The sequence below is a fragment of the Nesoenas mayeri genome (assembly GCF_963082525.1).
Source record: "Nesoenas mayeri genome assembly, chromosome: 3".
NCBI classification, from domain to species: domain Eukaryota; kingdom Metazoa; phylum Chordata; class Aves; order Columbiformes; family Columbidae; genus Nesoenas; species Nesoenas mayeri.
This window is the reverse complement of record NC_137544.1, coordinates 7,032,542-7,045,992: the sequence shown is the minus strand read 5'-3', so window position 1 is coordinate 7,045,992 and position 13,451 is coordinate 7,032,542. Positions and strand designations below refer to the sequence as shown.

The 13,451-nt window shown below is 42.2% G+C and overlaps 1 protein-coding gene across 1 annotated transcript in view; it reads right to left on the bottom strand.

Moving 5' to 3' along the window:
- Positions 1–12,039, bottom strand: part of CD2AP (CD2 associated protein) — a gene marked incomplete at both ends in the record, with an annotated part of 71,578 nt that extends 59,539 nt beyond the window's left edge. The window contains 2 exons of the mRNA XM_080342891.1: positions 2,798–2,958; positions 11,940–12,039. Of these exons, the coding sequence (XP_080199017.1) occupies positions 2,798–2,958; positions 11,940–12,039 (261 nt within the window). The remainder of the gene's footprint in view (positions 1–2,797; positions 2,959–11,939) is intronic.
- Between the last annotated feature and the right edge of the window lie 1,412 nt (positions 12,040–13,451).

Sequence of the window (13,451 nt, the reverse complement as noted above, 5' to 3'; positions counted from 1 at the left end):
GCAAAAAGATTTTTCAGGATGAAAATAATTTAAAATCAAGTTTAGAAAAGCCACAGCTGCAGAAGGGCAAGAAAACACACAACGAATTGAGTATTTAACATGGAAACAAGCTACATCCAATCCCCCCCTTTTGTCATTCAGCAGAAAGATGGTCTTGACACAAGAACCAGAGAAGAGCCGTGACTGATGTTTTCTTCCTATATGCTACTTAAGTGCCAATTAAGGGCATCATCAACACAGTAATCATTAAAACATCACTTAATTTCACCGTAAGTTACTATTTATACAGGACTCAAACCCTAAAATAGTTTTTGAACTGAACTACAAACAACTTAAAAATATTAGACCTAAGTAAAAAGCATCCACACAAACTTTTCGTTAGTAAAAGACCCTCTCTGAAAATAACTGTATTATTCACATCAATTTTAAAAGGTAGACTCCTAAATCCCTCTGCAGTAAACCAAAAATGACTAAGTTTGTTTTTTTCATTAAGATAAACAGAAAAACTGGCAAATCGAACATAAGCAAGTATAAAGAAGTGCTTATACCACTGGACAAATTTCCTCTTATATGTATTGATATAGAAGCATCTCAGTAGGAGACATTAAATAATTATGTTTTGCAAAGAATTAACTTCAAAAGAGACAGGAATATCTAAATTCACTTTGATTATACAGAAGTTACAGTAATGAACACTTGGAAATTACTAAAAAGGCTGCAGTGCTACAGGCTGGGTGCACAGTGGCTGGAGAGCAGTCAGACAGAAAGGGACCTGGGGGTACTAATTGACAGGAAGCTCAACACGAGCCATCAGTGTGCCCAGGTGGCCAAGAAGGTCAATGGTATCCTGTCCTGTATCAAAAATAGCGTGGTCAGCAGGACAAGGGCAGTGATCCTTCCCCTGTACTCTGCATTGGTGAGGCCACACCTGGAGTATTGTGTTCAGTTCTGGGCCCCTCAGTTCAAGAAAGACATTGAAGTGCTGGAGTGGGTCCAGAGAAGAGCAACACGACTGGTGAAGGGACTTGAGCACAAGACCTATGGGGAGAGGCTGAGGGAGCTGGGCTTGTTTAGTCTGGAGAAGAGGAGGCTTAGAGGTGAGCTCATCACTCTCTATAACTACTTGAAGGGAAGTTATAGCCAGGTGGGGATTGGTCTCTTCTCACAGGCAGTCAGCAATAGGACAAGGGGGCATGGGCTTCAACTCTGCCCGGGGAAATTTAGGCTGGAGATTAGGAAGAAATCCTTTACAGAGAGAGTGGTCAGGCATTGGAATGGCTGCCCAGGGAGGTGTTGGACTCGCCGTCCCTGCAGGTTTTTAAACTGAGATTGGACATGGCACTTAGTGCCATGATCTAGTAAACGGACTAGAGTTGGACCAAGGGTTGGACTCGATGATCTCTGAGGTCTTTTCCAACCCAGTCAATTCTGTGATTCTGTGAAATTATAAAGAGGCAAAGCATAATATCTCCGTAACACCCACACAGTTCACATGACAAAATACCTGCAGCTCAGCAGGGTCTGAATTTCAGGAGGTACACGTGGAACAGCACACCTAGCTGCTTGTCACACTTCATTGTAAGTAACTAATAAATAGGTGCATACTCACCATTACATTTAGAAACTTCACAGAGAAAACAAGAAAAATATCTAAGGTGCAAACAAGAACCTCAGTTAAAATAGGACACAGAATAAATACACAAGGTTAAATAAAAGGTGTCAGAAGCACTAGCTCACGGCAGAAGACAGCTACCACAAGTCAGTTGCACAGCACTGAGTGAGACAAAGATCCCAGAAAGGAGAATCAAGTCTAGGGAGATGATGACTAATCCAAAGACACAACAGTGCTGCAGCCAGGGGAGAACTTGCCTCACACCCTTCTCATCTCAGTTATTCACTGGTGACAAATGGGGAGCCCAGTCAGGAAACCAAACAAGCTGAAAGCCAACCCGATTTCACAGTTACCTTTTAGCTGGACAAGGGGTAATGGTTTTAAACTAAAAGACAGGAGATTCAGGTTAGACATGAGGAAGAAACTTCTGATGCTGAGGGTGGTGAAACACTGGCCCAAGTTGCCCAGAGAGGTGGTTCCCTATCCCTGGAGACATCCCAGGCCAGGCTGGATGGGGCTCTGAGCAACCTGATCTGGGTGAAGATGTTCCTGCTCATGGCAGGGGTGGGACTAGATGAGCTTTGTAGGTCCCTTCCAACCCAAACCATTCTATGACTATGATTCCCTGCCCTGTCCCTTTGCATGGCCATGGAAGAGTCAGTGGCAGCAGCCAGGAGTCCAGGGTAGGGTAGAATTGCTCCTTCAAACAAAGGAGCTTCATCCAGGCTGAAGCGCCCACACAACTCCAGCCCAAGGACGCAGGGTTTCATTACAGCTGAGTTGACTGAGCTGTGACTCCTCTTCCCATGTCTCTCAAGACCTGATGCTTTCTGTAGGGGTAGGTTTGGGGGTTTTTTTGTGTTTTTTTTTTTTTCATCAGTTCACCTCACTAAAGCAGGTCACCATGGCTACAGACAACTGTGAGTGCACTGTACGAGTAGGAAGGAAACACAACACACAGCACAAGGGTACAGAGCAAAAGAAATCCTGAAGTGAGTAAGAAACAGCAGAACTTATTCAAAAAAAGGCCTTCAAAAGCATAATAAGAAAATGCAATAATCTAAAAGGTCTTCCAGCTTAAAAAATATGTTATTCCAAATACAACTGATGTGTATTCTAACCATTTCAATAATAACTAGCCTGCTGTATGATCATAGCAAAACCAAGTCAATGCAGAAAACTCACCTTCACAAAGTTGTCGGGGAACATGCCCCTTTTGCCATTCAGCTCCCCTTCTAACCATCCTTCTTCTTCCAGTCTTTTCACATTCCTGATGATTTCCCCAACTCTGATTGTCAACTCATCATCGTGCACTGCGTCATAGTCATATTCCACAATATAGTCCACTACAAAATAAAAACCAACACACACAGTGAATGTAACTTCAGGGCCACGCATGTACAAAAAGGCAGGTCTAATGACAAGTGTTTCCCTCACAATAACTGTCAGTTGTGAACTCCAGTGTTCCAAATCATTTTGAAGAGGGGGAAAAAATGGACAGTCACCTCTTAGAATAAAGTAAATTTAGGAATATGATGCTACATCATATTTAGGTGGTGGTGAGTAGGTTTCTGTGCACATGTGGTGGAAGGGATTGCTGGCAGTGTCGGTTTATTGTTTTTTGGTTTAGGATGGGTTTTTTTATTGTTTGTTTTTTCCACTGCCCTGCCAAGTCCCAGCCCAAGAACTACTAATTATGAATCACTGCCAAGAGGAGAAGCGTTTGTTACTCATTTTGGGGCCAAGGAGGGAAAAAGGTTCCAATTGTGCACATACTGTAGGTACACACAACACTTTGTTAATTCTCATACTTGCATCTGCTACTACATCTGCAAAAAAACCTGCTTGCTGCATACACAGTATTTTAGCAGGTTTGATCCAAGAAACATAATATGGCCAGAAGGTGTACAATTGACAATATAAGACAACTTAATTTGCACAGACATGTAAAAGGCACCCTCCTTCAGATTCATCTGGTTTTGTATGAAGAAGAATAAGCAAGCGAGCTTTAATTTTGATATAATTAAATTTACTCAGAGGAGTGTAGCAAATGTATTTATATACTTGTCGATCTGTTGCACAAGAACCATGAGAGCTGCTTACGGACAGCTTAAGGTTTGTTTAGCAATAAAAACTCATTTGTTCATCAATAAATTGTTTATACCAGAGATTTCCACAAATCTGCAGCAATCAAAGAACTTTCCCACTCAGTCAAATCCAGTCAGGACACCCAGGCACTGCCAAATTTAACACTGTTCTCACCAAAACCTCCCTCTCCTCTGCAGATCACAACCAACATGCACAAAGACAAGAGCACAACAGGGTTAACTGACAGAAATTCTGAATGGTTGTAAACGTTCTTCCCCAGGTTACTCCTTATTCTATCAGTGCGTAATAACATCCAACTGTTAATTCACAAATTAAGGAAGCAAATAGGAGAAAGTATTTCTTCCTGGTATTGATTTAATGAAGCTGGAAGTTCAATGTATAGTTCTGATCTGTGGACAGTTTTGATCAAAAGTGCCACTGAATGCATGTTGCAATGTAGCCTGTATCCTTCTGCTGCCTATAGATGAAGTCAGAAAACCCTTATTATTAATAAAACACAGAACAACATAATTGTGCCACAAATACAAGAGAAGCTGGAATGATCTGTCTGGCAAACTATTTTCTAAATACACCCATTAATAAAGGAGCCAGTCAAATATAAACATGAAGACTTAGTTTTGCGCTTTTTTTTTCCTTTAAGAAAGAAAATTTGATTTCTTCATTCTAAACAGAAGTCATCACCAGAGTTATGTGCTCATGACACACACCCTGGAACACTTAGATACACTTTTTTTATTGTATACTTTTATTTTTGCCAAATATCTTCTCTAAGCTTGCTTCAAAGCATCAGATTTCCCCATTACTGCCTGCAGCAAGCACAGCAGTTCTGTCTTGCTCCTGCACTGAATTTATTTTGAGTGGCTGACATGAAATATTGCCCAACAGGTAGGAAATTCTGGCAGCCACGGATCATAAAGACAACTGCCATTCATCACCTACAGTCTGGAAATAGAAGTGTCATCTTCCAACCAACTCAATCCAATCGCTTTGGAAACCTACAAATGCATTAAAAAAGTGTACTAAATATCCACGTTGCAGATTTCTCTCATGATAAAATCTGGATTTAAGCACAGCAGCAGGTATTATATTTCACCATATACACTACAGGGCAGTGGAAAATGGATCAGAACACAACATCAGTCATGGTAAACGTTCTAACAGCATTGCAGGGTACAACTCCAACTGCCAACCACCTGGTCCTTTTTCCACAGAAGTAGTAGGTACTCACAGCCACGCTGTGTCAACATGAACTAATTATTTAGAAAGCCTCTTTATTTCCTTGGGGGAACATTTCTATATTTGTGCTTGAAATGCACATGTTGACTTTGGTCACCTTTCCAGGATGTAAAACACGGTCAGGCCAACAACCGAAGGAAGATCTTGAGACCTTCCCAGCCAACATCCATGAGTCTGTGTTCCAAAAATAAATAGCAGCAAATTAATATCAGCTTTTTATTTTTGAGATTTAGGTGCTGAATTTCCTCTTGTATTTGTCAGGACACTCAATACCACCCTCATTCTCATGGATACATACACAAAACAGATCTAAACTCTCACCTGAAAAGTGAGAGGGGTCATGGGGAATGTCAAGATGGTTTCATCCCATACATTTTTTTAATGTGATAACACAGAAACATCAAGAACCTAAACATCTCTCTACTATTTGGTCCTCAGTTTTGCTTTTCAACATTAGCAAGTAGCACTAGACAAACCTCCAGGTAATTAGGACTGCGGTGTGATAGGCAAAAACCAATTCTACTGCCAAAACACTCCAGACTAAATAAACCCCTGAAAGGTCCTCAAGTATAATATCTACCCAAGCAAAAACAGTGTTCAGTGGTGACAGAAGATGTTTTTAAGGAATCACAATTCCTTATAGTAACAATAATTAGGAATCATGTCAGCCCACAGGTTATACTATTGAATGCTTGAAGTAGTTCTGAATGTTTCTGAATTATACTTCTGAAGGCTTCAAACTCTCACCTAAAAGACTTAACATGAAAACATACATGATACTACAATCAGTCAGCAATAAGTTGGACTGCAGTAACAGAAACCGGCCAAAACTTTCAAAAAACAGAAAGTCTCAAGTGACAGAAAGTGCAGCAGAACACTCCAGCAACACAAACTACCAGAAATAATAGTTGACAGTGAGAGTTTAATGGTTGGACTCCATCTTAAAAGTCTTTTCCAATCAAAATGACTATATGAAACACCTAGCTTACCTCCCCTCTGCTTTTTACACAGCTTTCTCAGTTTCAAACCCAACCCAAATCAATTATCTGGAGATTAAAAGTCCGTAACGACCAAGTTTTGGATGAAAAATAGGCTTCTCAAGCTTGAGCATGAACACTGGGAGGGTAACCATGCTTTTCTTGTACATCCAGTAAGACAAGAGCTCATCTGAGAGGGAGACAACGCTTTCCTGGGTTTCCATAAGCAGAGTGAGCCACCACAAATCACCTCCCATACTGTGTGCAAAGAAGATGTCTTTATCCTAGATCTCTAACAAACAAGCTGCAATCATGTTTTGGCAAGAATTCAAATACAAACATAAGACATCACCTGGCACATGCTTCCAACCAAGGAATGAGGGAAGGAAACAAAACAAAACAAAGAAGTCAAATCACAGTCAGGTTGATTATGGTATTATAGAAAATAAATTATAACAGACTGTAAGAACTGATAGAACAGATTTAGAAACACAGGAATACGTTCAGAGCCCTGGTAGCAGTCATGGGGCTGGAAGCTCTTGTTCTATGAAACATGGGAGGCAGTTGAGCCTGTGCCAGGGTGGTGACAGTGGGAATCAGCAAGGATGTATGAAGAGAAAAATCACACTTGACCAACCTGATGGGCTTCTACAATGAAATGAGGAGTTCACTGGATGATAGGAAAGCAGTGGACAGTGTCTCCTATAACATACTCATACACAAACTGGTGGAGTATAGGCCAGATGAGTGTACAGTGAAATGGACTAAAAACTGTCCAAAACATTAAAGCACTGTGATCGATGACACATAGACCAGCTGGGAAAGAGTCACCAGTGGCATGCCACAGGAGTCAACACTGAGTAATTCAATATCTTCATTAATGACTTGGATGACGGGACTGAATACACACCTGGCAAGACTGCGGATGATACAAAACGGTGAGGAGTGGCTGACAGATCAGACGGGAGAGCTGCTGCTCAGAAGGACCTCAACAGGCTGAGGAAACAGGACAACAGGAAGCTCATGAAATTCAAAGGGAAATGTCACGTTCAGCCCCTGGGGAGGAACAACCCCATGTACCAGTGCAGGCTGTAAACTGCTTGGACACCAAGTTGACATGAACCAGCTACACACCCTTGAAGCAAAGGCAGCCATCAGCATCCTGGGCTACGCTAGGAAACGTATTGCCAGCACGTGGAGGGAGGTGATCCTCCTGTTCTGCTCAGCTTTGGTGAGACCCATCTGGAGTGCTGGTCCATTCTGGGCTCCCCAATACAAGACAGATGTGGATATACTGGAGCAAGCCCAAAAAAGGGCCATGAAGATGACTAAGGGCCTGGAGTATCTTCACACAAGGAAAGGCTGAGAGAGCTGGGACTGTTCAGCCAGAAGAGGAGGCTCAGGGAGATCTTATTGGTGAGGGTGTGGAGAAGACTGGGCATTTCCAGTGAAAAAAAGGGGAGGCAGAGGGCAGAAATGGAAACAAAACAAATTCCACTTAAACACATACATACACACACACACAACCACTTTGAAGGTGATCAGACACTGGAACTGTTTGTCCTGAGGGGCTGTGTAGTCTCCGTGAAGATACTCAAAAACAAACTGGACATGGTTACAGCTGATCCTGACCTGAGCAGGAGAGCCAGACGAGATGATCTCCAGAGGTGCCTTCCAGCCTCAATGGTTCTGTGACTGATTCCAGCCAGAGACACACTTTAGGTGGTAGCTTTCTGTCATCCAGCCATGACAGCTTTCCAGTGTAACAGTAGAAATTCCCAAATATTGCTTTTTGAGGGGTTCAACCCATTTTCAGGGGCGGGGGACTGATTAAATCAGCAGCACTAAGTAAAAAAATACTGTCTGTGTTCAGTAGAAAGGGGGTTACAGTAAGTTTTATGGGAGGGGTCTATTCAGCTCTTTGTTTCAAGTTAAGATGACAGCCTGACTAATGAAACAGTCAAGCAGACCAAACACGTCAAAACCAGTCAGCCACATCAACAACCACAGACTTTGTTGTTCCCCATGGCAAAGACAAAAAGTGTACTATCTCAGAAGAGCCTCTTTGACAAAATAGCTCACACTGTCAGAAAACACAGCAACAATGCCAGCACAAGGCATTCGGTCACCGCTGGCACAGGTAGACTTGCCATTTCTCCAGAACCCACAAAGCCGACTGTTCTGTCAACCACAGCCAAGTGTTGATGCAGAAGACAAGCCTCCCGGTAAGCATGGCCAAAAAACATCCATCTTAACTGTTTTTAAACAAAGCATGGTCTATGAAGATTATGACGGAACTGGAGCATCTTTCTTATGAGGAGAGACTGAGAGAGCTGGGTCTGTTCAGCCTGGAGAAGAGGAGAGGGGATCTCATCAATGTTTATAAATGTCTCAAGGTGGGTGTCAAAAGGATGGACCAGACTCTGTTCAGTGATGCCCAATGACAGGATGAGGGGCAACGAGCACAGACTGAAGCACAGGAGGTTCCATCTGAGTATGAGGAGAAACTTCTTTCCTTTGAGGTGCCAGAGCCCTGTTACAGGCTGCCCAGAGAGGTTGTGGAGTCTCCTTCTCTGGAGGCATTCAAACCCACCTGGACACATTCCTGTGTGATCTGCTCTGGTGAACATGCTGTAGCAGGCGGGTTGGACTGGATGATCTCCAGAGGTCCCTTCCAACCACAGCAATTCTGTGATTCTGTGACATTTTCAACTAATCAAACTCCTTCCGAAGTTGGCTGTTATAGGTAACTAAGGCTCTCTGGGAGCCCTACAAAACATACATAACAAAAGAAAAAAGGGGAAAATATAGCGTAATTCTAGCACGTCTGGGTCTTCAACAGAAATAACCAAGTGTCAGACACTCGTCCAGCGAAGAGCACAATTTCATATTCTTGGTACTTTGTTTAGGTTATTACAATACTGTCAGAATTCAGTGACCTTTCTACAGAAGCCAGAAAAAAGACACAAACCAGATATTAAACAAATCCCACAAAAAAACACATTTAATCACTTATGTATGAAAAACATCATTCAGGGAATAATTTAAATCCTTGGATATCACTCTCAAGCTGTTCAAGAAGCCTTGCTGAAACTTGCAGTAGACCTGGAGGGACAGAGTCCAACATCAAGCAGCAAGAGGAGCTTGAGTTGCATGCCCTGCTTCATAAAGCAGCTTTTAGGTCAGCTCAGATTAAAAGCCATTTATTGGAATGTGAACCCTGGAAAGTTGTGTGGCCTCCAAAAGCATCTTGCCAGGAGAACTTCAGTTATGCAAGAAACTGATTTTGCTTTTCCAATTTATCATTACAGACAGTTGCTAGATGACCAAAACAAACTTTATTAGTACCATTATTTCCACTTGTACATCTATTGCAAAAAAATGTTTAGTCTCTGATAAAGCCAAGCTAATGTTTTTGTCATTATGTATGAACACATACACAGAGTTACAAAAGTATTTAGTTTTATAGCAGACAGCAAGCTCACACTAGAAACAGAAGACAATCTCCTTTTAACTATCACACTTTCACAACTATCTCAAAATCAGGTGTTGGACTGAAGGAGAAAGCTCATTCCAATTTCTTTCACCCAGAAAAAATCCTATGGTTTGTGAGATGTAAGGGTTCCAGCTGTTTTAATTGTAATACCATAGTATATGTTTGGCCACTGAAAACAGATCTTAACACTGAAAAAGTAATTCAGATGTTTAAATGCTGAACAATGAGAACACCTCCATAGGTCTTAAACGTGTAGTGGTTACAAGAATGTTTTTTCCCCACTTCAACACCGTATAATTTTCTGCTACCCTGACTTGAGTCACTGATGACAACCCGTATGTTCAAATAAAGAGACCTGGTGGACTCCCCATTGCCCTTAAAATTCTAGTCTCTGCTTCCAAAACTGTTTTTTGTCCTACAAAGACCTCCTGGCAAGAGAAATGCACAAGGTGAGCACCAGGGTTTGGAAAACAAAGAAAAATACCTTCTGGCCAAGACCCTCCATTGCTCTGCAGTCAGGCTCCTTCTTCTGCACTCTGCATATGCTCCCATGATTCACACTCCAGTCGACACAATGACCCACAATGACCATAATAACCAGTTCCCCAAAGATCAAAGGATTCTTTTGCAGCAGAGATGTGGGTTTGGTAGGGAAGAACCTCACATTTCCCACTACTGGGAAATCCACTCTGACCACTGCTCTCGTACAAAAAGGTACTTCGTGTCACACCCCAATAGCCATCAGCATGAGAAGCAGTCCAGGGGCTGAATCTTGAACAGATGGAAACATTAAGTATTTCCTTCTTTCCATCTCCTGGTGCCCAAGACAGCTACAGCACTAATGGGAAGCTGGTAAATGGCAAAGTTTTACTTCCACGATATTTAACCCAGGGATGCTGTGATCCTGTCCTCTCTTCTGGGTGCATTCCCTCTGCTTTGCACTTAAATTAGGACTTATTTATACCACTGGTGAATCACAAGAAGAGAAAACAGCCTGAGAGAAGACTATTTAGTGCCAACTTTCTGCTCACAGAAGGGTCAGAGGAGCAGGGTCAACATCAAATCCAACTTAGATCAACATCTACATCATTGTGACTGTGTCCAGATCAGGAGTACAGTTCTTTTCAGGAGTTGGACTTGATGAACCTCCCAAATCAGGACATTCTATGATTCTATGATACTCAGAGAAGCTCCAAACCATCCTAATTTATCGTGCTTCAGTCCACAATGCAGAGCAGTCTCACAGCAAGTAATCTGAATATCTTTTCACTGAAAGGAAATCAGAGATACACAGCCCAGGAGCACTCTTAATGCATGCTAATCTTTAATAGGCATTAAGTCCATGGAACGAGACTAGTGCTAGGATGATATAAAAATGTCCAAAACATGCAATATGAATACCAGGTGCCAAACACCAGCAGATTCCCTCTACAGATCCACTCGTCTTGCCCTTCACCACATCCTGCTTTGCCCATAGCCAAAATCTGACATGAAACCACACCTCAATATAATGCATTAATGATGCAAGGCCACTGGATTCCTGTCAGCTCTGATAGTAGGGATGCGGTTCTAAGCTATTAAGAAATTAAACAAGGAAAGAGCATATTTAACTATCAGAGACCATGTAACCTACATGTATTTCCACTGTACTTGGCACTGGTGAGGCCCCACCTTGAATACTGTGTTCAGTTTTGGGTCCCTCACTACAGGAAAGACCTTGAGGTGCTGGAGCGAGTTCAGAGAAGGACAACAGAGCTGGTGAAGGGTCTGGAGCACAAGTGTGACAGGGAGCAGTTGAGAGAACTGGGGCTGTTCAGCCTGGAGAAAAGGAGGCTGAGGGGAGACCTTATCACTGTCTACAACTACCTGAAAGGAGGTTGTAGCATGGAGGGGATTGGTCTCTTCTTCCTAGTAACAAATGACAGGACAAGAGGAAACAGTCTCAGATCACACCAAGGGAGCTTCAGATTGGATATTAGGAAAAGATTCTTCATGGAAAGGGTTGCGAAGCATTGGAACAGGCTGCCCAGAGAAGTAGTGGAGTCACCATCCCTGAAGGGGTTTAAAAGGCGCATAAATTAGGTTTTTAGGGACATAGTTTAGTGCCAGAGTTAGGTTACAGTTGGACTGGATGATCTTGAGGGTCTCTTCCAAGCAAGATGATTCTATGATTTCACAGTACAGTTCACCACAGCCTTCAATAAGGCAATAGATTTAAGTCACATTATACACAACAAAAAACACTTAACCAAGCTGAGCCATGTGGAGCCATCACATTCCTGCTCCACGTGGAGAACCTGCAAAACATTTGCATCATGAGCACTCCTGACAGGGTCGAGCATCACAAGGAATATGTTCCACCTTCACAGGATCTCAAAAGGAGGCCGAGCACCTCCCGCACAGCCTCGGAAATACCAGTGACACATGGCAGAGCCATTTCCACCTGTGCCTACTCCCAGGTGAGCCACACCAGTCGTGCCAGCTCCAGCCCTAATAGCCAGCTCTCTACCAAAGCAGCCAGGCTGCTGCCGAAGCTTTGATCCGCAGTACACCATCCAAGCAAACTGCTGCTGCCACAAGGAAGGGATGGAGCAGAGGAGACATTCCATGGTTTAAGATAATGCTGACCTTATTATATGTTCAAATCCTGACTTAAAGTCTTGTTTTAAGCCAAGTGCCCTGCGCCATCAGGATTCTTTCATTAGTTCATAATAAAACAATATAAAGCCAATGGAACAGATAGATTTTCAAGCCATTCTGCATATGTTTTCTTTTAAGCATATATACATAATGAGCATATATTTTATATATTTTAAGCATATAATATAAATTGAATACAATGGGGGAAATTACTATGAGAATTGAGTACACCCTGCAGTGTCTGCTATTTTTCCTTACTCCTTTTATAATTCGCTCTATGCTGCATCACTCTGTTCCAGCACAAACAATTTCTGCTTAGAGCAACAAACCTTCTACAGCAACAGCTTTCCTAAAAAAGGAAAATAAAACCAAAAATAGCAGCCTACCCATGAGACAGTCAAAAGCCAGGAGCCCTGGTAGGGTCAGCAGAGAACTGGTCCATCTGGAAGCCGCCCTGGATCTGCTCGGCATTTTTAGATTAGGCAAGTCAATGTTTGTTGTCCAAGAAATGACTTGCCACACAATTTTAATAAAAGATTATGTCTAATTTTACAGCTCAGTAAGAATGGCTGAAATAACCAGGAAAACAAACAATTCAAAACTGTAAATAAAACTCTTTCAAGTAATGAGAAACTCATTGCATTCTAACTGTAACCATCTCAAACAGCAGCTTCTCGAGTTCACTCTGGTACAATTAGCAAGATACTTTGTGAAGGAAATTAAACAACAGAGCAGAAATCCTGCCCAGCAAACTGCCCTGAAGCATCAAAAATGCAAACCACACATGCCTCATTTTCCTACTCCACGCTCCCATAATTTCCAAATGCTTACCACTGTGTATAATAGAACATCCTTAAAAACCTAAAAGTTTGTCAATTCTCACTTCCTTAAAGCAAACCATTCCCATAATTCTAAAACTGCATCCTGTAGATAACATTTCCAGCCAGCTGGGAAAAAGCATTTCAGTGATTCATTGTTCACCACAGGTACATGAAGCTGACTCTAAAAGAAGCAACTGATCACGTCTTCTCCAATATTATCAGAAATACTTGTCTTAAACTCAGTCGTAAACTTAACAAACATTAGAATTGTGGATTTCATTTACCCCCTTGTTTCTATGAGCTGGAATTGTCAGACTCCTCCCTTCACAGCAGAAGGCATGAAATGGGAAGTATTAGAGTAAAATCTGTACCACCTACAGGTATTTGATGCTACCTTCTAAGGACAGAAAGGTCCAAATGTTTCACCTGGGAAGTTACACTAAGCAGAAAGTGATGGCTTGTTCTACTTGCTATTTCCTTCAGTCCGAGCACAGGTCACTGCAAGAAACCAGCCTGGAAATGAGAGAAAAGATAGAAAATGCCTTCACAAGCAAAGGAGA